Source organism: Ochotona princeps, chromosome 29, assembly GCF_030435755.1.
Source record: "Ochotona princeps isolate mOchPri1 chromosome 29, mOchPri1.hap1, whole genome shotgun sequence".
Lineage (NCBI taxonomy): Eukaryota > Metazoa > Chordata > Mammalia > Lagomorpha > Ochotonidae > Ochotona > Ochotona princeps.
The window spans coordinates 15,713,314-15,739,623 of NC_080860.1; the positions used below are offsets into that span (position 1 = coordinate 15,713,314).

At 51.4% G+C, this 26,310-nt stretch overlaps 1 protein-coding gene across 2 annotated transcripts in view; it reads right to left on the reverse strand.

The window, feature by feature from the left end:
• The window catches only part of AP1B1 (adaptor related protein complex 1 subunit beta 1), a 47,639-nt gene extending 25,330 nt beyond the window's left edge, over positions 1–22,309 (reverse strand). The window contains exons 1-4 of one of the 2 annotated variants that reach the window (XM_058656486.1): positions 22,143–22,309; positions 7,556–7,618; positions 3,061–3,166; positions 166–301 (exon numbers count right to left, since the gene is read on the reverse strand). In XM_058656486.1, coding sequence (XP_058512469.1) covers positions 166–301; positions 3,061–3,166; positions 7,556–7,592 — 279 coding nt within the window. In that variant the 5' untranslated portion in view covers positions 7,593–7,618; positions 22,143–22,309. The remainder of the gene's footprint in view (positions 1–165; positions 302–3,060; positions 3,167–7,555; positions 7,619–22,142) is intronic. The other variant, XM_058656487.1, reaches the window with a different exon arrangement.
• Positions 22,310–26,310: the final 4,001 nt, after the last annotated feature.

Genomic DNA, 26,310 nt, shown 5'->3' on the forward strand with positions numbered 1-26,310 from the left:
AGTGAGTGAGGAGAGGCCTCCAGCATCTCCTCCTGTGGGGAAGGGGAGCCCTCTGCTGGAGGAAGAGGCCCTCGGCCTGGGTGGGAGAGGGCAGCCTGAGAGGGCTGAAAGGAGCCCCACCCGGAGAAGATGGGGGGAGGCGGAGCAGTGAGCGCTCCCGCTGACCTTTACGAAGGTGTTGACTGCCATGATGGCCATGTCCGGCTGACTCTTGGCATAGTTCATCAGGTACAGGTACACCAGCTTCTTCAGCTCCAGGTTGTCTGTCTGCATGCAGTTTACCACGTCGGGGAAGAGAGCACTGCAAGGTGGAAGCGGGGAGGCTGAGGAAGCAACAGGGAGGATTTCCAGGCAGCCAACAGGGAGCAGGGACAGCAGGGAGGTGACAAGTAGAAAGACACCTGCTAGAGGACATGGAGTCCCAAAGGTGATTTCAAAGGAAACAAACACACACACACTGTGGCTCTTCTCCCACGGTTCAAGCATGAGCTCTGGAGCCCTTGGTAGCTCTGGGATGCTGGGAAACCCCATGTGCTCAGTTTCGGTTTCCTCACTTGTAAGAAAGATGCAGTGAAAACTCACTCCCCAGGGCCCTGTACAGGGCAAACAGACAACACTTCAGGTTCAGGTCCTTGAAACCCGGGACATGCCTGAGTCAACAACGATGACCCCCTGCCCCTCCCTGATACGGAACGTGGCTCTTACAGGGGCCTCTGGTTGCAGGGTTCTGGGGGAGCAGGGTATGGGCCAGGCTGCTCTCAGCACAAGGGCCTGTTTTGACACCTGGGAACGAGTAGCTCAGGCATAGAGGCCATGCTGTTTCCCACATGTGGTGCTAAGGACTTTTTGTATCTGATCTCACTCAACAGTCCTGAGAAAACTAGGGACTCTTCTCCAGTTCACAGAAGACACCCTGAGGTTCACATGGTCCACCTGTCTGGGGAGCCACGTCTGCCCTCACGACCTTGTTACACTAGTTCCCAATAAGGCACTCAACGATCCTAAGTCACAGGCCCCTTGAAATGCAGGATATGATTAGACAAATTTCTATCTCTGGCAAGGATGTGGCAACATGAGACTAAAGGGGTCAAGGTGAATGTCCCCGAGCCCCGAGAGGCAGGACAGCCAAAGCTGAAACAGATGCATCCCCTGGGAGGACAACACACACCAGGAAGAATGGGGGTGGGGGGGCTGGGAGAGGCCTGCTTTTTCGGGTCTATTGCATCAGTGGAACAAGCTCCTTAGATAGGCAGGAACAAAGATGCTCCTTCCGTGAGGAGGCAACAGCAGTGTCCTACTTGAAGGACAGCAGCTTTGTTCTGGAAGAGAGCAGACTTGGAAGGAGGCCTAGCTTTCTGGCAAATGTCTGACCCCTTTGCGATCGTGCCAGTTCCTCCTGTTCCCGAGCAAGATGCTTTCCTGGGTGAGGATGGGGTTGAGGGATGGGCAGGGCAACTGGGGGGACATCTGGAGCAGTATGAACCACTTAAGTCCCCATACATGACCAGGCATAGAGAGGGCGTCGAGGAGCATCTACTGGCAAAAGAAGCCTGCATTTGCATTTCAGAGTGGCTGGGCTTGAGTCCTACTTCTGCCATTAACCCCATGACTGTTCAGCAGTCACTTTGCTCTGGCATTACTGGCAATGGGACCTGCTGGGAAAGCAGCTGAACACAGCCTGTGAACTTGTGCAAGTATCAGCTTGTTGGAAACCCGCCCCTGCCTCGGGGGACCCTCCAGTCCGATGGGCAGGTAAACCCAAGCATGCGGAACAGGAAAGCTGTCCAGATGAAGCGCTAAGTCCAGGGCATGGGGCTGGGCTGAACAGGGAACGTAACAGGAAGAAGAAAGACCTCGGCAGAGTTTTACAAGATGGGCAAACAAGCCGGGCATAGGGGTGTTGCTGGTGGAGAGCACAACTAAGGTGTGGTAGCCGTGTTCCACGTAACTGAACTTCAAGCTGTAACCAGTGGCGAATCAGAAAAATCCAACCTGCAGGTGCATCTGACTTGGGCCAGACAATTGGTTTGCTTGTGTGATAGTGCCTGGCAATGTAAAGCAGGGAGATTTAAAATGAAAAAATCTAGGCCCAGTACAATGGTTCAATTGGCTAATTTTTTTATTACAAAGTGTCAGGATCCCATACGGGCACTGGTTTGTATCTTGGCTGCTGTACTTTCTATCCAGCTCCCTGCTTATGGCCTGGGAAAGCAGTAGAGGACGGCACAAAGCCTTGGGACCTTGCACCCACATGGGAGACCTGGAAGAAGCTGCTGGCTTCAGATCAGCTTGGCTCCGGCAGTTGTGGCTATTTGGTGAGTGAACCAGCAGATGGAAGATCTTTCACTCTGTCTCTCCTTCTCTCTGTAAATCTGCCTTTCCAATAAAAATAAATAAATCTTCCTTTTTTTCTTTTAAGAGTTTATTCATTCTTATTGGAAAGGCAGATCAGATTTACAGAGAAAGAGATACAGATCCTTTATCCACTAGCTTACTCCTCAGATGACTGCCAGTGGCTGCAGCAGAACTGATCGGGAGCCAGGAGCCCTTCTGGATCTCTCACGTGGGTGCAGGATCCCAAGGCCTTGGGCCATCCTTGACTGCTTTCCCAGGCCACAGGGAGTTGGATGGGAGGTGGAACAGCTGAGATATAAACCAGTGCCCACATGGGATTGTGGTGTCTGCAGTGTGAGGATTTAGTCATTGAGCCACTGTATCGGGCTCCTAAAAATAAATAAATCATTAATCTGATGTTCCTTTTTTTTTTTTTTTTGCTTTTGGAAAACCAACAGATGACTTGGCCACACAGGAGCCCTTTTCTGAGTAGAGAACTGTATTCTCTGGGAACTTCTGTCAGGGGTCCTGCCGCAAGTCATCCAGCACTTGCTGCCTGTTCCATCTACTGCACTCCACTCACTTCTTCATGCCTGGTCCAACCGCCGTTTGGGGAGAAGGGTCTGGAAGGAAGCCATCTCAGGGACAGGTGGCCTCCTGGCATCCTAAGGAGGGTGCTGAACCAGACGCGGCTCAGACCTCTCCCCGTGGCGGGCTGCTACCCACCTGACGTCCTTGCCCACGGTCATCGATGCGATCACTTTCTTCACGGCCTCCTTCTTCTTCTCCTTCTTGTCACTGTTGAGCTCCGCCTTCAGCTCGAAGATCTCCCCTAAGGGAAGCAGGCGGCCATGAGCCCTCCAGCCCAACCCTGCCAGGGCTCATTCCCCATCCCCAACCTCTGAGAGAGCCCCTCCAGGGGAAGAGTACAACACGCTGAGATGCTCCAGGCCTTGGGTGGGGCAGGCGATGGTGAGGGATGACCAGAAGGAGAATGGGCACAGTGGAGGTTTGAAGAGCACCATGGCGGTGACCAAAGCCCAGGAGGTTGACAAACAGCACGGAGGCCAGTGCTACTCCGGCAGGATGTGGATGCCTTGAGGGGCCAAGTTCACACAGCTGCCCTCACTTGACCTGAGGCCAGTGGGCTCGATCTCACACACGTAGGCTTTTCCTACTTTCCTAGAACCTCTGGCTACAAACCGCTGGCTAGGGACTTTTATTTCCTGAGCCATAAGTGGTAGCTCTGCTTAAAAAAAAAAAAAAAAGGAATCAGCTGCTTCACAAGGTTCCCGACATGTAATAAACTGCTCTTCAGAACTTGATGACTGGGGAAAAGCAAATGAGGAAGTGGGGTTTGCCCAGGGGCCCTGCCGCGGAGCTGGCTTATATCAGGGAACAGCTTAGGAGGGCCGACTTGACTTCCGGTGCCTCTCTAGTTCTGGCCACACTGCCTTATTCCATGCTTTTTTTTCATGTCATCCTCACGACTGTTTGCCCCCATTTTACAGGTGAGTAAAGGGAGGCTTTAAGAGGCCCAGCAGCTTATGCAGCGAGGTGGTAAAGCCAAGACGTAGAATGAGGTCTGCAGCTCCACTCTCTTCGCCCCTATGCTGGGCCCACCCAGGACTCCAGCTTTGTCCACTCCTTCCTTTGTCTCGGATGGGGGGTGGGGGAAATGCTCTGCCGGCAGCTCAGCAGTCAGCCTTAAGGGTGACTGCTGTTACTCCTAATGATCCCCCTGACCCTGTCTTTGGATCCCTCTTGCAGAACAGGAGTCCCAGGTTTCCCTCTCCAGTTATTTCAGAGTGGAGGATGTGGGGAAAACACGCTGAGCAAGTTCTAGATGGATTCTCAGTGAGAAAAAGCAAAATGTGTAGGTTTCTTTCCATGACATTTTTTCTTTCTGCAGGGAACTTCAGACACAGTACCCATGGCCAAGTAAGAACAATTGCCCAGCACAGACCAGGGCCAGGCCACAAGGGTATTGCTCAAGGCAGCAGGAGGAATTTGCAGATCCTGCAGTTCAAGTTCATTCAAAGAACACATGATCTGCGCCTGCAAGAGGGTGAGGGGCTTGTGTCTGCTTGCTCTGAAATCCACCACACAGACCTTGATCTTGGACCCCTGGAAAAGCACCTGCTCACTGCCAACTGATGTCTCCAGGCCTGAGTCACCTCAGCACCAAGGCAGCTGGGTAACCTGGGATCCTTTTTAATTGGAAAATCAGATATACAGAGAGAAAGAGAGACAGAGAAAGATCTTCCATCCACTGGTTCACCTCCCAAGCAGCTGCAACAACTGGAGTTGAGCTGATCCAAAGCCAGGAATCGGGCCCAGCAGCGTGGTGGCCTAGCGGCTAAAGTCCTCGCCTTGAACATGCCGGGATCCCATATGGCCACCGGTTCTAATCCCTGCGGCTCCACTTCCCATCCAGCTCCCTGCTTGTGGCCTGGGAAAGCAGTTGAGGATGGCCCGAGGCCTTGGTACCCTGCACCCGCGTGGGAGACCCGGAGGAGGTTCCTGGTTTCTGGCTTCGGATTGGCACAGCACTGGCCGTTGCAGTCACTTGGGGAGTGACTCATCGGACGGAAGATCTTCCTCTCTGTCTCTGTCTCTCCTCCTCTCTGTATATCTGACTTTGTAACAAAAATAAATAAATCTAAAAAAAAAAAAAAAAAAAGCCAGGAATCAGGAGCTTCTTCTGGGTGTCCCACGAGGATGCAGGGTTCCAAAGCTTTGGGCCGTCTTCAACTGCTTTCCCAGGCCACAAGATGGATGGGAAGTGGAGCAGCTAGAATACAAACCTGCGGCCATATGGCATCTTGGCAGATGAAGGAAAGGATTTAGCCACTATGCTTGTGTACCGGCCCCCAGATCCAGTCAATTCAGAGGCCCACTTCCTCAATTATACATGAGACAGACACTTTCTCTCCAACCTCACAGCCACATTTGACTCCAGGCTGAGGCACTGTCACTTTTCTTAAGAGCTGGGGTCCTGGCTTGCTTGCCTCCCTCCCTGCAATCCTACATTAGGATCAGCCCTGGGGCAGGTGTCAGTGCTGGGGCTATGGCACAGGGGTAAGTCTACTACTTGTGATGCTGGCATCCCATATGGTACAGGTTAGAGTCCTGGCTGCTCTACTCCTGATTCAGCTCTCTGGTAATGCACCAGGGAAAACAGAGGAAAATGACAAAGTATTTGGGCCACTGCACCCACATACGGAAAGTTCCAGAACCATGGGTGCAGCCCAGCCCTGGCTGTTGCAGCCATTTGGGGAGTGAACCAGTGGATGCAAGATCTGTCTTTTCCTCTGTGTAACTATAAATTACATATAATGTATAAATTATATATTATTTATAAATAATTATAAATATTTACTTATTTTGCTTTTAGTTAATTTTCAATCATCAAAAATCCAGAATAAGCCCAAAGATCCATCAGTTGGTAATAGATAAATGCTTTACTTTCCTACAATGGACTATTACTTTGCAATAGAAAGCTATAAACTGCTGATACAGGCAGCAATGTGAATGTACCTCAGATGAATTGTGCTAAGTGAAAGAAACCAGACTCAAAAGTTGACATTTACATGAACAGATCCACATAGGCCATTCTGGAAAGGCTGCACCACAGGGACCGAGCACAAGGATTTGGGGTGAGATGATGAGGTTGACTGTAAGAGGATTTAAGTTGCAGAGGTTACAGCAGTATCTTGGATCTTGATTTAGCTACATCTATGTGAGTTTGTAAAAACCTACAGAATCTTACACACCACCAAAATAAGTTTTATGGTATGGAAAATTTTCAAGATAATGTTGTATTTTACTAGGGAAAAATAACTCGGAGAACAGACAGTAAAGGACAGAGAGACAGAGGGAGATCTAGCTGACATTTCTAAAGCTCCGCCTCCTATTCCTCAAAAGGCAGTGTAGCTATTTTACCAGGCAGAGTAACTTGGGGAAATTTGCCCCCAAAGCAGATAGTTCTGTAAGGAGAGATGGCACCCTTAACTGTTCCTTTCAATGTATCTTCATGACTTACACCCTGGATATCAAACTTACTTGAGAAATTTATTTTTTATTTAGAGATTTATTTTTAACTTTTTGGAAAGAGTTACTCATAGAGGGAGAAGCAGAAAGACTCTTTCAAATAAATAAATAAATGTTAAAACAAAAACAAAAAACCTGCCTCAAACTTTCCCTTGCTGAAACCCACCACTGATACTGGGTTCAAGCCTGGAACTCTCCAGACAGTCTTTACAAAAGAAAAGCTGCAAAAATCTCCCACTGCCAGGAACCAACACTGTGGTACAGTGGGCAAAGCCAAAGCCTCCGGCATCAGCATCCCGTATGGGCCCTGGTTCATGTCTAGGCCATATTCTACTTCTAACCCAGGTCCCTGCTAATGGCCTAGGAGAGCAGCAGAAGACAGTCCAAGTGCTTGGGCCCCTACCACCCATGTGGGAGAACTGGGAGGAGCTCCTGGCTCCTGGCTTCAGACCAGCCCATCTCCTCTGGGAGTGAATCGGTAGGTGAAGGACCTCTCTCTGTCTCTCCTTCTCTGTAGTTCTACCCTTAAAAAAAAAAAAAAAAGAAAAGAAAAGAAAACTTAAAAAAAGAAGGAAGAGCTGGCCAGAAAGATGCTTACAGGGTTGAAGCACATTTGCCAGCGAGGACAACGTTCTCCACTTCCTCAGAAGAAGGAAGGACCAGAATATCCACCGGCAGGAGCTTCCTTAGCAACTTTCAGGGCAGCAACTCAGCAGATCTAGTACTGAGTCACTGAAACTGCTGGGAAACACTCTTGATAACGTCAAATGAAAAACAGTATGGGAGCTCCACACTTAGCCGCGAGAAACCCGCACCCCCAAAGGACCAGACACACCCTCCACTGCAGGGTGACAGACAGGAAACAAACATCCTACTTCACTATTACAATAGTTAAAAATATCATCACTAACAAAGCAAGCCACGGAGAACCCAAAAGTTGGGGGGGGAGAGCTTTTGCCCACTCTTGCGGCTCCCACTCTTCCTGTGGTCCACTTTTCACACTGACAGCGGGTTTTCAGGACCTACACAGCACAGCAGCTCTCTCGGCTGTTTCCTAGTGTGGGCATCCAGGCCACCCCTGGGCCTCCCGCCCACCCCACGGGAAGCAAGCAGAGGGTTCAGGCAGGCAAAGACTAAAACAAATCTCATAAAGAAATGAAAACAGTACCTTTCTTGGTCGTGGTGAAATACTTTGAGTCCGTCATTTTGGTCCCTTATCTGTGGCCAGACTCTGCAAGACAAAGAGAGGGATAGCTTTCAGCAGTGTTGGATTCCGTCTTCCGCTGGGAGGGAGAGCAGGAGGAGGAGGACTCGGCACACATGCGGATAAGACAGTGCTGCTTACACCTTCTCTAGGCCAGTGGGTGTTAGGTCTGGGCCGCTCGGACTGGGGGTGGGGTGGGATTTATCACACTTGTAAGTGTACACGCCTTCTGATCCAGTGATTCTACTCAAGCTTCTAGGACTCTCACAGAAGAATCTTCACAAGGACAAGGGGAACACTGCAGGACCACCCACACCTATGCCCACTGGGGAGAACTCGGCTGCCTAACAGCAGGGAATGGCAAACACTCTGCAAAAGTCTCTACATCAGAAAGCCTGTAACATGGGGCAGCTGTTTAACCTAGCTAAGTGGGTGGAGGCTGGTGCCACAGCGCAACAGGTTAATCCTCTACTCTGTGGTGCCAGTACCCCATATGGACACTGGTTCATGTCCTGGCTGCTGTACTTTCTATCCAGCTCCCCGCTTATGACCTGGGAAAGCAGTAGAGGACGGCACAAAGCATTGGGACCTTGCACCCACATGGGAGACCTGGAAGAAGCTCCTGACTTCAGGCTGGCTTGGCTCCAGCAGTTGTGGCTACATGGTGAGTGAACCAGTGGATGGAAGATCTTTCACTCTGTCTCTCCTTCTCTCTGTAAATCTACCTTTCCAATAAAAATAAATAAATCTCTTTTTTTAAACCCGTATATATGGGCATCATGGTGGTGAACAAGCAATCGAGAACTTTGTCTTTATTGGTTTCTTTGCCTCTCAAGTTAAAAAAAAAAAAAAAAAAAACTTAGGAGCCAGCACTGTGGTAAAGCACGTGAAGTCATAGCCTGCAATGCTGGTTGATAATCCCAGCTGCTCCACTCCCAATCTAGCTAGCTCGCTGCTAATTCACCTGACAAAACAACGGAAGATGGTCCAAGGACAGGCCCCTGCATCCATGTGGGAGACACAGAGGAAGCTCCCAGCTTTTGAGTTCAACCTCACCTAGCCCTAACTGTTGCAGCAGCAATTTAGGGAGTCAATTTGTGCGTGGAAGCATGCTCTCTCTCTCTCTAACTGCCTTTCAAATAAATAAATAGTCCTAAAAAGAAAGTTTACCAATTCAGAATAGATCAACAAATTAAAACCAAAGCTGTCACAGCTAAAGTAGCCCCTTCAGGGTGCTCACTGTGCCCGGCACTGTTTTAAATGTTTCATGCACGTTCAGTTCTCACAGCTTCCCTCTGTCTCTTGGGGCACTGGGTGCAGAACCTCTGAGGATACTGAGATTTCCAATAAAAATAAATTTTTTAAAATAAAAAAATTGCTTTTCGGAGAGTTGCCCCAAAATACAGACTAGATATGAAACAAAACAGAACACCTTGCTTAAGGCTCTACCCTGGGTGGCCAGATCCCTGTGTACTTTCTCTCTCTGTCTCTCTCTCTCTCTTTTTTCAACTTTTTATTGGAAGAGCAGTTTTACAGACAGAAGAATGATACAAAGATTATCTGTCTACTGGTTCACTCCCCAGGTAACTGCAATAGTCAAATTTAGCTGATCTGAAGCCAGGAGCCAGGAGCTTCTTCCAGGTCTCCCACGCGGGTGCAGGGTCCCAAGGCTTTGGGCCGTCCTCGACTGCTTTCCTGGCCCACAAGCAGGGAGCCAGATGGGAAGTGGAGCAGCCGGGACAAGAACCAGCGCCCATATGGAATCCTGGTGGATGCACACTGAGGATTTAGCCATTGAGCCAGGCCGTGTGTCCATTCTCTTAGGCCTGTACTCACACCCATAGTACCAGATCTCTGGAAGAAAGTAGAAGAGATTTTCTCAGTCTCCAGGAGAGCCAAAAAAAAGACCCTGCCGTTCGGATTCAGTCCTGGAGGAGCCCAGACATGCTCTCCCTGGCACCCTCCACCATGGAGGGAACAGCTACTGAGAGCTGATCAGTGCACGAGCCCAAGAAAACAGAAACAAGTTTCCAATGCAGCAGGAAGCATTTATTTATTTACTTACTTACTTATTTATTTTTAAAAATTTATATATTTTTATTACAAAGTCAGATATACAGAGAGGAGGAGAGACAGAGAGGAAGATCTTCCGTCCGATGATTCACTCCCCAAGTGACCACAACGGCCAGTGCTGTGCCGATCCGGAGGCAGGAGCCTGGAACTTCCTCTTTCAGGTCTTCCACGCAGGTGCAGGGTCCCAAATCTTTGGCCCATCCTGGACTGCTTTCCCAGGCCACAAGCAGGAAGCTGGATGGGATGTGGGGCTTTCGGGCTTAGAATTGGCGCCTATATGGGATCCTGGAGCATTCAAGGAGAGGACTCTAGGCATTAGGCCACAGCGCCAGGTCCGGCAGGAAACATTTAAAAAAAAAAAAAAAAACACACACCACCCATTGAAGTGTGGTGCCACTGGGATGAGTCACTTGGTAAGGAGGCAGCCTTCTAGTCTGGGATCTCCCTCAGTTCAACTTTTTACAGGGCCAAGGTCTAAATTAGCAGGGGCACAGCTGGAACAACTGGTTTTGCCTAGGAGGAGTCACTTTCTCCACTCCAAGCCGATTTTCCACACCCACAAATGTAAGGCTATTTCCTTGATGCCACATCCAAGAACTAGTTTCTGTTCATTTCCTTTTTAGATTTAACAGGAAATACTGCCTAAAAATCTGTAATTTTCTTTTATGTATTCTAGAACTGTAAAGAACCCCTGGGGAGGATCATACGCCAGAGACAAAGCACAATATAGTCTTGGGGTCTCGGGTGAAAAAAAGAGGTGGAGCTCATAGAAACAGTTTCATCTTGGCGCATCAGCAAACTAATCCATAGCTTGCCAGTACCGGCATCACATATGGGCACTGGTTCGTGTCCCAGCTGCTCCATTTTGGATCCAGTTTCCTGTTTTATGTCCTGGGAAAACAACCAAAAATGACTCAGGGTCTTGGGCCCCTATGTCCATGTGGGAGACCTGGAAGAAGCTCTTGGATCCTGGCTTTGGATTGGCTCAGCTCTAGCTGGTGGGACCATTTGGGGAGCGAACCAGTGGATGGAGGATCTAGGATCTGTGTGTATGTGTGTGTGTGTGTCTCCTTATCTCTGCAAAAATCAGCCTTTCAAATAAAATAAACCTAAAAAAAAGAAAGAAAGAAAACAAATAGTCCTCTCCAAGCATTGTATTTTAGCCTCAGAAGCTAGGGCTAGGCTTAAAAGGGGAAAAAAGTATTGAACAATGCTTAAAATTTTTGTCTTCATATACCTAACAATTTTATGAATAAGAAATGAAGAATATTTTTAAGCTTATAATATAAATTTAATTCTGTAAAACTTTAAGAAAATAAGTACTAGATAATTTTAATTTTTCTCTGAAGTCTCAATATTGCTAGGAACAGTCACTTCCAAAAGATTTATTTGTTTTTATTGGAAAATCAGATCAGATTTATGGAAAGAAAGAGACAGAGAAAGGTCTTCCATCTGCTGGTTCACTCCCTAAATGGCTGCAATGGCCAGAGATGAGCTGATGCGAAGCCAGGAGCTTCTTCTGGTCTCCCACGTGGGTCCAGGGTTCCAAGGCTTTGGACCGTCCTCAACTGCTTTTCCAGGCCAAAAGCAGGTAGCTGGATAAGAAGTGAGGCAGCCAGGATGAGAACCAGCACCCATGTGGGATCCTGGCAGTTGTAAGGCGAGGACTTTAGCTGCTAGGCTACCAAGCTGGGGCCAACAGTCACTTTCTAACGGGGAGTTCCGAGGTCACTGTCGACTTCGTCTCTGACACTCAATTTCCCCCTTTAAACAGGGAGTTCCCCGCTTGTCTCTCTGTGTGTCTCATCTACTTTTTTCTGGTAGGGGATGGCATGAGAATGGATACACGCTGACAAGAATAAATGCCACTGCCACCAATGGCATGGGTCTCATCCTGAGGCACAGACACGGCACACCTGCTGCTCAGGAGATGAGCACTTCACTTGGCATCAATGATGAAAACATGAACGTCACTTTAAAATAGAATCACAGGGGTGGCGCAGTGTCGGGTAAGCTGCCACCAGCAACACTGGCATTCCGCAGGAGTGCTGGTTCAAGTCTGGGCTACTCCACTTCTGATCCAGCCCTTGCTGCTGCACCTGGGGCAGCAGGGAATATCCCCAGTGGCTGGCCCCTGCCTCCCCAGGAGAGACCAAGATGGCGTTTCAGGCTCCCAGTGTCAGCGACCTAGTGTCACCGCAGTTGTTTGAGGCGTCAGTATCGGATGCAAGATCAAACTCCTAGCGCTCCCTCTTTCTCTCTGTGACTACCTCTCACATAAATAAACACAGGACTTTCTAAAAACAAAATTACCTTTTAAAAAAATATTCATTTATTTTTATTTGAAAGACATATTTACAGAGAGAAAGAGAGACAGAGGAAGAGCTCTTGTACCCTCTGGTTCACTCCTTAAAAGGCTACAATGGCCAGAGCTGAGCTGGTCCAAAGCCATCAGGCTGGATCTTCATGTAGGCCCAGGGGCCCAAGAATCAAGAATCTGGGCCATTGGGCCCAGTGCGGTGGCCTAGCAGCTAAACTCCTTGCCTTGAACGTGCCGAGATCCCATATGGGCACTGGTTCTGATCCCAGCAGCCGTACTTTCCATTCAGCTCCCTACCTGTGGCATGGGAAAGCAGTGGACGGCCCAAGGCCTGGGACCCTGCACCCGCGTGGAAGACGTGGAAGAGTCCCCTGGCTCCTGGCTTCAGATCGGCTCAGCTTCGGCTATTGCTGCCACTTGGGGAGTGAATCAGTAGATGAAGATCTTTCTGTTTCTCCTTCCCTCTGTAAGATCTGCCTTTCCAATAAAAATAAAATCTTGCAAAAATGTTTTTTAAAAAGTGAACTAGTGGATGGAAGATCTTTCTCTGTCTTTCCTTTCCATAAATTGGCCTTTCAAGTAAAAATAAAATAATAAATCAGATATTAAAAAAAAAAAAAACATCGTGGGAGGCATCCTTGGGCCCCTGCCACCCATGCAGGAGAACAGGATGGAATTCCCATTCCAGCTTTTGGCCTTGGTGTCTTGTCTTGCCCTGGCTGCTAGGTAGAGGGAGGGGAGATTTGTGGAACAAAGCAGTGGATGGAAGATCTGTCTCTTCCTCTTTTAAAATAAATAAATAATAAATCTTGAACAAAAAACAAACAAACAAACAAAAAGGGACATGGAATCCAGCTCCTTCCATTTCTCACTCTCCTTGCCAAGGGTCCTCCAGACAACCTATGGTCTAAGGAACAAAGCCTGAAAATCAGCATGCTCAAGGCCACTCAACCCGCCCTGCCCCCAAATCACATGCCACATGTCTCTTCTTCAGGAAGGACCCTTCTCCCTGCTAATGGGGGCGCTGCTGAGTATCAGAGAGAGTGAAGCATGATCGCTCTGGCAGCACAACATAGGACGCTGCCAAGGGGCCAAGAGAGGACAAACACAGGCAGGGCCAGCTAACCTCACGAGGAAAGAAAGCAGGAACAAGCCACACAGAGGCATCAGAATTTCCCAGAAGGCCGGTGGAAGGGCCTCTTAGCATCAGGCCCAAGGTGCCTGTCAGAGCAGTCAAGCTCGGCAGCTGGATGGGAAGCTCGAAGCCGGCTGTGCCAGCACCAACACCCTGCACACCTCCAGCCCGTGGTGAGTCCCTGAGGGGGACGATCGGTGCTGTGACATCCACCACAGAAGCAGCTGTTGGGGAAGGACACTTGACCAGTGTGACCCAGGTTGCCCTGACCCAAGGACACCTGGGCGGAGGCTAGCACTGGGGCACGGCAGCCTGAGGTGTTCACTCCGACAATGGCAGTCCATATTGGAGTGGGCATTTTGGTCACTCTGCCTCCAAACCTGCTCCTTGTGAAGAGCGGAGGATGGCTCAGACACTCAGGCCCTGCCAGCCAGGTGGGAAACCAGGATGGAGGCCCTGACCCCTTGCTCTTGCAGCCACTCAGGGAGTGGACCAGCCGATGGATGCTGCTTGTGGGTATCACTGCATGTTTAGTAAATAAAAACTGTGTGTTTCAAAAAACTACCTGGGTAAGGAAAACTGGTCTCTGAAGGTCAGTGTTAGTGGCTTCAACCATGACATCTCTCCCTGGGGAAGAGCTACTCCGAGGCATGGTTAGGACCAAGCTAGGCAGAGAATGAAGGGGACTGAGCCAATGTCACTGTCTCCTCTTCACTCGGAACAGGAAGGCCACATTTCGATCAGTCTGTATGGTGTTCCTTCAGTTCTGTCTCAAGGGCAGACAGAGGCTGACCCACTTCCCAAGAAAGCCCACGCTCTCTGCAATGCCTGGAATGGAGCACCTGCCCCAAGAAGCCTAGAGTTTGGGAAGAGGGCTGTACTCTGCACTCCTCCACTGCTGGACTCCTTTTAAACAGTGAAAGGTCCCGGTTTACCTTACAGTCAAGGGAACAGGTGAGGCCAGGAGATAAAGGCGGGCCAGCAACAGGGCAACCAGGCCTTTGTCTTCCCCTGACAACGTAGTCCCTGAGCTAAGTAATCTCACCTAAAACTCAGAGCAAGGGGCCAGCACTGTGGCATAGTGCCTTAAGCCACTGCCTGCTGTGCCAGCTTTCCATACTGGCACTGGTTCAGATCCCAGCTGCTTCACTACTGATTTAATCTCTCCTACTGCACCTGGGAGAGTAGTGAAAGATGGCTCAAGTACTTGGGTCCCTGCATCCATGTGGGAGACCTGAATGAAACTCCTGGCTTCAGCCTGGCCCAGTCCTGGCTATTGTAGGCATCTGAGAATGATTCAGCACATGGAAAGTCTCTAACTCTGCCTTTCAAATAAATCAATTAATCTTAAATTTTTTCTTTCAGAACAAAATGTAAGTGGTGACACTAACAACCAATGGATTTGCTCTGTGAGCCAACCCGGAGCGGGAGTTCTGTACAACTCTCTCAAGTTGCTCTTTCACAATAATCTGTGAAGCTTTGAATCTCAAAAGCTTACACATGAGGAAAGTGCAGCCCAGACAGTTCAAGGCATTTGTTTGGGAACTGGCAATGCTAGCACCTTCCATCACTGCCCTGAAGTGAGTTCACATGACCCAGTGCGCTCAGTGAGGGGATCCGAAACAGTGAAGCCCTGGCACACACACACATGCTCCAGGCAAAAGAGTATGTCAACTGTGTTGCCACACAGCCCTGCAGCGTCCCCCGAATGTTGAACTACAGGTTATTTGGGGACCAGCCCATGCAACCTGGACGACAGGTATGTCAAGTTTTGTAATGTGTCTAGAGGATGCCCGTCTGGATGTACCTGCCAAACTAGGGCCTACCAGGATGTGGGTGAAAACTGATTAATGAAAACCAACCTCTTGAGCCCCCCTCCCCCAGCAATTAAAACTCTCAGAACAAAAAGGAGCCAAAGGCAGGCAAAGGCCACGTGCAAATGTTCTTATGTCAGCACTAAGCCTCTAGAAACTCATTCTACAGTCAGTGCTTAACTGACCTACAGACAGCAAGGAGAGGAAAGATGTGTTCAAAGGAAAGCGCCTCTGGACTCAAAAAAGGAGAAAAGTTCCTAAGGTCTTCTGAACCGTGTTTGAGGCTGATGAGTACAGAGCAAGGGCCCGTACCATCTCAGCTTGCCCACCTACACCATGGGAATCCTCCATGGAGGCCCACCAGGTCTTATCGCCACCCTCGGAGCACACACAGACACGGGCAGCACTGCCTACCCTGGGCCTGGGATTGTGCCCCAAGAGGAGGCAGACACCGGTCACCAAGGGAGGGGCAGTCCTCTCTCATGGCTCGTACACACTCAGAGGCCGGGTCCAGGCTTGCAACCCAACAGCAGAGCAGTGATGTCCTCCAGGTCACTGCCCCAGTGCTCAGAGGAGGAGGGTTCTGAGCTCTGGGGAGCATCAGGAGAAGTCCTCTTAGCTGAAGAGAGGCTTGGCTGATCTTGAAAAGATCAGATTTAGAAAGGTGGGGGCTGGGCCCAGTGCAGTAGCCTAGTGGCTAAAGTCCTCACCTTGCACTGTGATCCCATATGGGTGCTGGTTCTAATCCCAGCAGCCCCGCTTCCCATCCAGCTCCTTGCTTGTGGCCTGGGAAAGCAGTAGGGGATGGCCCAAGGCCTTGGGACCCAGAATGCATGTGGGAGACAAGGAAGACGGTCCTGGCTTCAGATCAGCTCAGTTCCGACCATTTCAGTCATTTGGGAAGTGAATCAGCAGATGGAAGCTCCTTTTCTCTATCCTTCTCTGTAAATCTGCCTTTCCAACAGAAATGAGTACATCTTTTTAAAAATTTTTAAGTGGGGGCAGGGTGATACAGAGACGATCCAGAAGACGACCAGTAAAACATAGGCAGGACACAGAACAACTAGGCCAGCAGCAGCGGGGGAGCAGGCTCTGTGCTTAACAAGGCCCTATCATTTCAGGCTCATGGTATCCCAAAATGAGGAGGGAGGGGCGGGCATCTGGGGTTTCAGTTATTGGAGTGTCAGCTCCCAATCTGAGGCTTCTGCTAATGCAGAGCCCAGCGGGGAGGGAGGGCAGATGAGGAATGGGATGGTCGAGTCCTTGTCACTCACATAGGGGACCTGGGTTGAGTTCCTGGCTCCCAACTCTGGCCCAACCAAATCCTGGCCACTGTAGGCATCTGAGGAATGACCCAGCAAACTGGAACAATCTCTTGTCTATCTGGTTCTCACATAAATCAATATATATATTTATCCAATACAGACAGAGGAGTGGCACAACGAACGGCCAGACATGTGTGGGCAGAAGTCTGGGGGCGCCCTGGTTGGCTCGAGACGAGGATTTGGAAAGGAAAGGAACAGATGGGGTAAGGGAAGGAAGGGTGGGATTCGGACGGCCTTGGATGCCAGGGTGTGCAAGATCTGCCATCACTTCAAAGGACAAGCCCTTGACCCTGCCGGGGACTCCCTGAAACACTGTCTTCCCTGCGATTCCAAGAAGCCACACTCTGTTTCCTATGCTGTCCCACTTCCATGCCTTCTCGACTTCCTTGCCTTTGCTTGCTCCACTTCCTCTCCTTCAACACCGAGCGCCCAGTGTGCAGTCCCTCGTCCCTCTTCCCCACTCCAGCTACACTATGCAGCCTCTGCGGGGATCTCTGCCTGTGCCAGAGCTTTAGGCTCCGACCACGCAGCCTATCAGACCCCAGGCCCACCTTCTCCCCTCAACTCCAGCTTATACAGCCCGCACCCTGAGTGGGTTCCCCACCGGCATGTCTGCACGCATAGCGGACAGTTCAAACTGAACAGGATAAATCTGAACCTCCTGTGTGGTTCCCTAACATCCGCAATGTTCATCACCTAGTTATGCCAATGCCACCTGGAACGGGTCCTTAGGTTAAAAACCTCAGGATCACCTTGACCATACTCTCACATACTGCATGCGGTGCATCACACAAAGCCTGTCTGCCTTCAAAATGAACCAAGAACCCATGAAGCAGCTTCTCACCAGCTGTCACTATCACCTGGCTCCGGGCCACCATCTCCTCCCACTGAAGACTGCTACCCTAGCTGCCTTCACGTGTGTCGCCCTAAAACCCACTAGGCAGCAGCCAGGATGCTCCGACCGGAGCTGAAGGCAGACAGCAGCCATCCTCTGCTCCACACCCTACAACAGGTCTCGTCTCACTCCTAGTAAAAGCCAAAGCTGCTGCCCCTCCCCTGCCATCCTCACAGCTTCCAGGCCCTATGAGATGCACACATGCACCCGCACATCATCACTTCTCTTTAAAGAGCAATCGGGGGCCTGGCACACAGCTCGGCGGCTAAATCTTTGCCTTGCCAGGATTCCGTATGGGTGCTGGTTTGTGTCCCAGCTGCTCCACTTCCAGCTCTCTGCTTGTGGCCTGGGAAAGCAGCGGAGGTCAGCTCAAAGCCTTGGGATCCTGCACCTGTGTGGGAGACCTGGAAGAAGCTCCTGGCTCCTGGCTTCAGATTGACTCAGCTCTGGCCATTGCAGCCACTTGGGGTGTGAACCAATGGATGGAAGATTTTTCTTTCTCTCCTTTCTGTAAATCTGCCTTTCCAATAAAAATACATAAATCTTAAAAAAAAAAAGTAATCTGAAAGGCAGAATGACAGATAAGGAGAGACATACAGAGAGAGAGAGAGATTACCAAATGGCCACCACAGCAGGTCCGGGCCAGGCCAACGCCAGGAGACTGAACTCCACCTGGGTTTCTCATGTGGATGGCAGGGGCCCAAGCACATGGGCCACGTTCAGCTGTCTTCCCACGTGCACCAGCAGGGCCAGGAAGGTTTTCTCCAACGGCTCAGGCCCTCACCTCCTTTAAGTCTAGACTCAAATGTCAGCTTCTCCTTGAAACTTTCTTTGATCACCTACTCATTTTCGTATTTGAAAGGTAGAGTGACAGAGAGAGGGAGATGAGGGGAAGTACAAAGAGAGACATCTTTCACCTGCTAGTCCACTCCCCAAATAGCCACTGCAGCAAAGCCTGAGCCAGTCCAAAGCCAGGAGCCAGGAGCCAGGAGCCAGGAGCCAGGAACTTCACTTGGGTCTCCCACCTGCGTGCCTGGGGCCCCAGTGCTCAGGCCAACTTCTGCTGGCTTCCCGCGCACACCAACATCAGAAGCAGCCCTGAGGGGGGATCATGACATCACAAGCAGTGGTTTAACCTCCCTCTGAAATGCAAATTTCACCACGGCAAGGATTTTACCGATTTCATTCACAACACCATCCTACCTATTTGCCTGGTATCAATAAGGTATCCAACAGATTTTAAAGATGAGTGCTCAACTTGCCTTGGGAAAGTTGCACATTTTGGCAAGTCAGCTACATGGAAGCTTCCCGATGTTTCACTCTCCGGGTTACCCAGGTTCAGAGATAACACGTGTATTGGTTGTCCAGTTAACTCGACTATGCTGAGGCTGAAAGAGCCTATTTTACAGACAACAAAGTGTAAGATGCAGAAGGAAGGGGACAGGGTAGAAGTCAGGTGGCAATGACTAAAGTGAGAGAAACGCCCAGGCCACCTTCCTCTGTGAGGCCGAGCCACCAGCACCTGGGGCTGCAGGCTTCGGCTCAGAGTGCTGGGGCGAGGGAGGGGGCAGGAGGGGGCTGACGCAGGCTGTGACGGGAGCACAGCCAGGCCCCTGGCCGTCCCCTGCAGGCTTCTGCATTTCTCCAAAGGCCAGCCTCTCCCCTGCACCTCTGCACTTGCTGATCCTTCTGCCAGGATTATCTGCTCCTTGTCCAGCCTGGTGACACCAATTTATCCTTTCAATCTCAGCTTAGATGATATCACTTCAAAGACGTCTGACAGGGGCAGACACTAATGGGTCCCGAGTCTGTCGCTGTTAAAACAGCCACACTCTTACCTTAATCACAAGAGACCACCCGACTTTAGGGGATCCTCCTCGTGGAGGTCAGAGGCCACCCGACTTTAGAGGATCCTCCTCGTGGAGGTCAGAGGCCAGTTCCATGGCTGAAGACACCAGGAGCCCCATGGTTAGCGGTCTACAACCACAGCCGAGCCTCCCACCCCCAGCTCCAACTATAGAAGACAATCTAACAACCAGGGAGGGAGTCAGGCTACAGTAGGCCAGCATGTACACAGCCTTCAGCAGCGCCCAGGCGCCAGGCGGAGTTGATAAATGCTGGCCACTACTACTACTACTACTACATGGTGTTCAAACCCCCAGGTCCCTGGAGACCCGAAACACCTGTGGTTAGGGCAGCAAAGAGTAATTTCAGAATAGTTAATTCCACCACCAGGAGTCAGATTTCTCACTCTCCCCATGGCACGCTGTGGGTGGACAGGAGATCACGTGCACATTAGGAGCCACACACCTCACTAGATGCTGGAGACACGGATGGTTAACATCCTTGCCAAGGATTAGAGCTGTCGTCCTTGGAACATGGTCGAGCAAACAGACGATCACAACCCATTGTGATTTCTGCAGGGGCATCTTGCTCTAGACTGCAAAGTGAGGGTGACGCTCAGATAGAAAGCATCTCCAGTCCAGCCAAGGAGGACAGGAAGCAGTGGCCAGGCTGTGTGCATGCTGGCCTACTGCAGCCTAACTCCCTCCCTTGTTGTCAGATTGTCTTGCACCAAGTGAAGGTGGACAAGTGTCCAGAGTTAAGGCTCACAGAAGTTGCCCATGGCTGGGCTGAGCTGGTCTGGAACTTCGAGGTGGTAGAATCTTGGGATTTGGTGGGGGGATGAGGAAGGCAGGGTCAGAGTCCAAAAGGCCCTGAACACCGTGCAAGGAAATCTGAGTTTTAGTGTGAGGACAATGAGGAGCCACTGATGGAGTCGGCAGAAAGGAATTTTTTTTTTAAGGCTTCCCACTACTTGGGAGATATTTTCTAATTTTTGTTTCTGGAGAGGTATTTGTTTCTCTCTGTGCAAAGAGATTAAAAACAGGAAAATCATTTCTAGGCTATAATACCCGTGACCTATCTTAGGCCCATCCGGAAAAAAAGCAAATTCTTCAAGGAGATAACAGCTCAACTTAGGGAAACAGACTCAAGCGCAAAACACACTGGCTCCCTGTGGGCCTGTGGGGCTTGGGGAAGGGTTCTGAGGAGTGAGCAATTAAGACAGGCACGGGCTCCAGAGGACGACGGGAGAGACCAAAGTCCAGGGCCAGGGCCAGCAGGACCGACAGACTGAACTGGTTTGGAAACACTTTTAGGAAGTGAAACAGAGTAGTAGAAGTGGGGAGGACACTGAGGTGTCTGTCTGCAGGCGGAAGGGACGCCCCAGCTGGGGCTGCCAGCCTTCTTCAGACACAGGTCTCCAGCAGGGGACGAACCGGCCAAGGCCAAGGGACCCATAGGCTCTGCACCAATTTCTTCATGCACTGGCCCTATTTCCCACCCCCTAACATGCACATGAAGCAGGGGTTGAGGAAATACTTTTGGTACATAAATCGCCCAGGCCACACCAGCCTGCCTTCACGCCCCTCAGGGCAAAGCCTGGGCCCCCACCCCCACACTCCCCAATCCCTACGTGATCAATGGTGAGCGGTGTGATTCCGAGAGCTGGGACATCAACTCAGGGCAGGGGAATGCTCCCGGTACATTCTCAGGTTCCCAACCTCCGTGACAAGTCACTTTATCCCGAATCCTCCCTTGGAAAAGAGGAGGATAAGGTGACAATATCAAGTGTCTGTGACTCCAATGGAACTAGAACAGATCACAGTGTTTAAAAAAAAAAAAAGAAAAAGGTACTGAGAGCTCTCTTCAGATGCAAGTGAGAATCCCCCAGGTTCATGGGGGCTTCCAGCACCCCCAGAAGTCGGGGCTGCGGGAGGAAGGCAGCAGACCTTCCCATGCTGCTGTGGTCTGGCCCACTGAGGCAGTCATGGAGCAAGTCTGGGTCTGCAGAGGGGATAGTGAGAGCCTGGCCCTTGGGGACTGGCAGCCATGTCACCTCCCGAGCCAGAGCATGGGCGCAGGGAGGGCAGGTCTTGCACCTGCTAACAGAGACTAAGGACCTGCCCTTTGGGTAACTGTCCCACACCCCCTCCCTGGGATGAGTCCCCTGTCTTCATTCCCTAAGGAATGCAGCTCAAGCACTTCAAATTGAGAAGCCTCTGAATACTTGCTCTCCATTTTGCATCATCCCAGTCCCAAGCCAGAAAAACAAAAACAAAAACAAAAACAAAAAAACCCCAACACCTTCACCTGTGGCCCTAAATGAGCAATCCCTTAGCAAGAGCCCACAGTCCTGCTTCGTGCGCCAAAAAACAAAAAGTGAATCCAATACCCTTGGTGCATAAAGACGGCGAAGCAATAAGGCCACGGCTTGACATTCATCCAGACGCGCACAGCAAGCGCCTCCTCAAAACTGTCACTATCCCCTCCCTACGTCCGGCATTCTCCTCCCCAACTGGCCTCGCCTGGGAAATTGCACCTCTCCGTTCAGCGTCTGGGTGGATCAAAATGGGAGTTAACAAACCTAGCTCCCGCGGCCAGAAATTCAAACGTGGCGCTTTGCACAGCCCCTCGCGCACAGCATCGGTCCTATTTCCTCAGTACGTCTTAGCTTGATTTCAGGGGTCCCCCCATCGTTCCCCCGAGGCACCGAGCGCCCCAGCCTACCGGGGCAGCCACCCTATCTTTTTTCTTATTATTATTTATTTATCTTTTCCCCCTTGCTGAACCTCGTTATGGACGACGGCGGTGGCCTCAGGATACCCGTGAGGGGGAGACGCGAACCAGGACCCGAAGAGGGTACTCGGGGGGCTAAGTCTGGGAATCTCTCTCAGAGAGGCCGGCGGAACCGGGGTGTCCCCCCAACCTCCGGGGCGCGGAATGAATGAACCCCATTCCTCCTGACGCCCCGCCGGGACGTGCGGCTCGCGCGCCATTGCCGCCGCGTCCTCTCCGTGACCTCCGACCCCACCAAGCCACCCCCTCCCCGACTCCTTTCACCCCACTTTTCTCCTCTGCGACCTCGCGGAGTGTGTACGGCGTGTGTGTGTGTACGGGGGGGTGGGGCTCCCTTTACTTTCTCACCCGCAAGTTCGAAACGGCTCCGGGAGCCACGGCTCGGCTCGCCTCGGCAGCAAAATGTCCGCGGCCTCCCCCTCCTCCTCCTCCTCCTGTCCTCCTAAGCGTCCCGCCGGCCCCGAGCGTCCCCGCCGCCAGCTGCCCCGGAGCCCCGCGGCTGTCACCGGCCGGGCGGAAGTGAGCTGCCCGCGTGCGGGCACTTCCGGTGGACGCACGGTGGAGTAGGGGTGGGATCACGGGCGGGCGGGGCTTGTGCGCGTCGGGGGCGGGGCCTCCGGGCGTTAACCCCTGCGTGCCTGCAGCGTGATCTTGGCCGAGCGTTGAGACGAGTTCCCCCCCCCGCCCCACGGCCGAAGCTGCCGACTGGGTGTCCAGGTCCTGACGCGGGCTGTGCGAGGCCTTCTCTGGTGCTGCAAGGCGGGAAAACCGAGCTGCCCTCCCTGCCTTGAGAGGCACACAGGGTTTTCCTCACCTCGAGGCCAGCGCTGGGCTGAAGCAAGCCAGAGGCTAGGCTGGGTCGGCGCAGCCCTGTGGGAATGCTGCATTTCGCAGGAAAAACTGGCTTTACGAGGAACTTTCCCCCCACCCCTTCCCAAAGAGAACTCCATGAGGTTTTCTCATTTTGAATGGGTTCCCAAGACTCCCCAGGCAACTGCCCCACCACAGTCCTGACTGTGAATTTTGTCCTGATGATTCCGCTTTGAAACACTAAATGGTCTTTATTGTGAACAAAGCATCTTTTCAAGGCAGACAGGTCTGGCACAACGATTAAGCCATCACGTGAAATGCCTGCCTCCCAAGCCAGTTCTCCACCCCCGGGGGAGGCAGCAGATGATGGTTCGAATCCCTGGAGATCCCAGCCTATGGGGCTCCCAGCTCCAGTGGTTGCGGGCCACTGGTGAGCAAACCAGTAGGGGAGAGATCTTGGTCAGTCTTTTTTTTTTTTTTTTTTTTAGACATTTATTTTTATTGGAAAGGCAGATTTATGGAGGAGAGATCTTCCACCGGTTCACTACCCATGTGGCCACAATGGCCAGAGCTGAGCTGATCTGGAGCCTAGAGCTTCTTCCAGGTCTCCCACATGGGTGCAGGGTCCCAAGGTTTTGGGCCATCTTCTTACTGCTTTACCAGGCTGTAAGCAGGGAGCTGGATGGAAGATGGAGCAGCCAGTACATGAACCAGCATCTGTATGGGATGGCATCAATATGGGATCCCAGCTCTTGCACAGGGGGAGATTAGCCAACTGAGCCATCACATGGGGTCACTTTTTTTTTAAGAGATATGTTTGTATTTTTTAAAAGATTATTTTTATTTGGGTCCGGCGGCATGGCCTAGCGGCTAAAGTCACCTTGAAAGCCCCAGGATCCCATATGGGCACCGGTTCTAATCCCGGCAGCTCCACTTCCCATCCAGCTCCCTGCTTGTGGCCTGGGAAAGCAGTCGAGGACAGCCCAAGGCTTTGGGACCCTGCACCCGCGTGGGAGACCTGGAGGAGGTTCCTGGTTCCTGGCTTCAGATCGGCACGCACCGGCCGTTGCAGCTCACTTGGGGAATGAAACATCGGAGGGAAGATCTTCCTCTCTGTCTCTCCTCCTCTCTGTATATCTGACTTTGTAATAAAATACATAAATCTTTTTAAAAAAAGATTATTTTTATTCAAAAGACGGATTTACAAAGAGAAGGAGAGACACAGATCTTCCATCTGCTTGTTCACTCCACAAATGGCCACAACAGCTGGAGCTGAGCGAATCTGAAGCCAGGATCCAGGAGTTCCATCTGGTCAGCCACGTATCTCCCAAAAATCTGGCCCATCCTCCACTGCGTTCCCGGGCCAACAGCAGGGAGCTGGATCAGAAGTAGAGCATCTGGGGTACAAGACGAGGATTTAATCACCAGGCTAATTTTTTTTTTAATCACCAGGCTAATTTTTTTTTAAGAAATTCAATTAAGAGAAGACTACGATTTTTTTTATTTAAAGCAAAATTCCATTGTGAATGCCACATGGGAAGAGAAGAGTCATCAGACACTATAAGCCAGTGACTCTATAAGCTAAACGGGAGAGCTTTATGCGAAGGTGGCATTCGCACTAGGGCCCATCAAGGGAGAGCCAGATCACAAACTGGGCACCGCAGGGCAGGGCATTGAGGAGGAAGGGTGCAGCTAGCACAGGTGTGCCTCGTCCCTCTACGCCCTTACTCCCCTCCCTTCAGATCGTACCTGCCAGCTCTGCTCTGAACCAAACCCTAGGGTTGAGAAGGCCGAGGATTAGTGGAAAGTGGGTGAGACCACTGTTTCCAACTTTTCTTTTTCTTTTTCCTGTATCCGGGAGAAGGGAGGAGATAAGGGGAGAAGCCACATCCAGCCTCCCAACCGCGTCAGTACCCAGGGATATGGAACAGCCACCGGATGTCATCCCAGGGTCCCCGATGTGGAGCATGTTCTGGGGGTTCTGTTTTAGTGGTTTCTACAGTTCTGAAATGCTGTTGATCTCGCCAACCCAAGGATGAGGAAATCCTTCCAAGGACCATTGGCTGACATAGTTCACCGTACAGTCTCCATTTGCCCAGAAATTTGCTGTCAATGTATGACTGGGGTAGTTGTCCAATTTCTTCTGCCCTCCTTCCTCTGCTGTGGTACCACATGTCTCCTGCAGGCTCCAATGGACTGCCACATCCTCCTTGTGCACCTGGACATTCCATCCACTGCTCCGTCTTAGCCACTGAAGAGGTCCAGTTCTGACACATGCACTCCATGGTCAGATCACAGATCCTGTGGTTCTCCTATGGACAGTGTCCAGCGGTTCAGTTGGGGGGATCCCCAAAGAAACCTCACCTGAAGTGATCCTGGACCTGACTCTTATGTGCTCTTGCCAGTACGAGATCTGACTCTGTCACCCGCACCAGGTTATGTACATACTGTAAGCTGCAATTGCTGGGTCAGTTCTGTCTCCAGCCCATCTCATATGCAGACCAATGGATGCTGCATCCCAGCCCAACCCTGCCCATGACACACTCAGCCCTCATGAACTCCAGCAGGAGCTGTAGCCTAGTCAGAGTGACACCCAATAACTCTCACCAGGCCTGCCCTCAGCCCTGGTTTCTGTGCTTGCCAGTATGTGCAGCAGAATGGTCCAGTCTGTTCCACATCCCAACCGACTCTCATACACATCAATGGGCACTGAAGCCTAACTCAGCCGAACCAACCCCACTAACCAGCCCACACTCATGCCAGTGGATGACACTGCCTGTCTATCCTGGCCCTCCCCGAGTCCTGGTTCTCATGCTCACCGGTGGGAGTTGCAGCCCATCAGAGAGGTGCCAGTTTCCCTACTAGGCTCACTCCCCTGCCAGGATCTTGCCCTCTCCAAGTGGTTCTGCAGTCTAGCTTGACAGGGTTTGCCCCCAGTCCCAGCACTTGGCAGGTGATGCTGTGGCAAAGCCCAACCAGCCTGCACTTATTCTGGCTCATGCATGTACCAGTGTGTACAGTTGGTTAGCCCAGCCTAGCTTTCCCCTAACCCAGTTCACATGAAGGCCAACAGGTGTTGTAGCCCTGCCTGGACTGGTCTGCCCCCATCCCGGTTCTCACGCTCGCCAGTGGAAGCAGTGGCCCAGCAGGGGCTCCCTCTGCAGCTCCCTACCAGGCTCTCACCCCCGCCCCAGTCTCACGAGATGATAGGAGCTGTGGCCCGGTCTGGCATGGCCCACCTCACCTCAGCATTTGCCAGTGGGTGCTATAGCCTGACCTGACCTGGTCTACCCCTAGTTCCAGCTCATGCTGGTGGGTGCTACAGCCTAGCCCAGTCCAGCCTCTACCAGGTCTTCTTCCGGTGGCAGATCTTATGCACACCAGTGGGTCTTTGGCTCAGACTAACTTAGTCCACCTCCTGTTCTGACAAGAACAGTAGCCTTGCAGCTCCCACTGGTTTATGTGAGGGCCGAGTGTGTGCTGGGCAGAATCAGGCTGGACTGCAACACCCATTGGTTCCAGTGGAAGGCAGGGCTAGAAACAGAACCAACCCAGCAATTGCAACAACCAGCTGATCAGGCGATGGACTGTACCAGGCCCTGTACTTGCTAGTACATACAAGAATCTGGAGTGGGAACACCTCAGACAAAGTTTCTTTTGAGATCTCCGGACTTAGAACCCTAACCATGAAAAGACAGAGGACAGT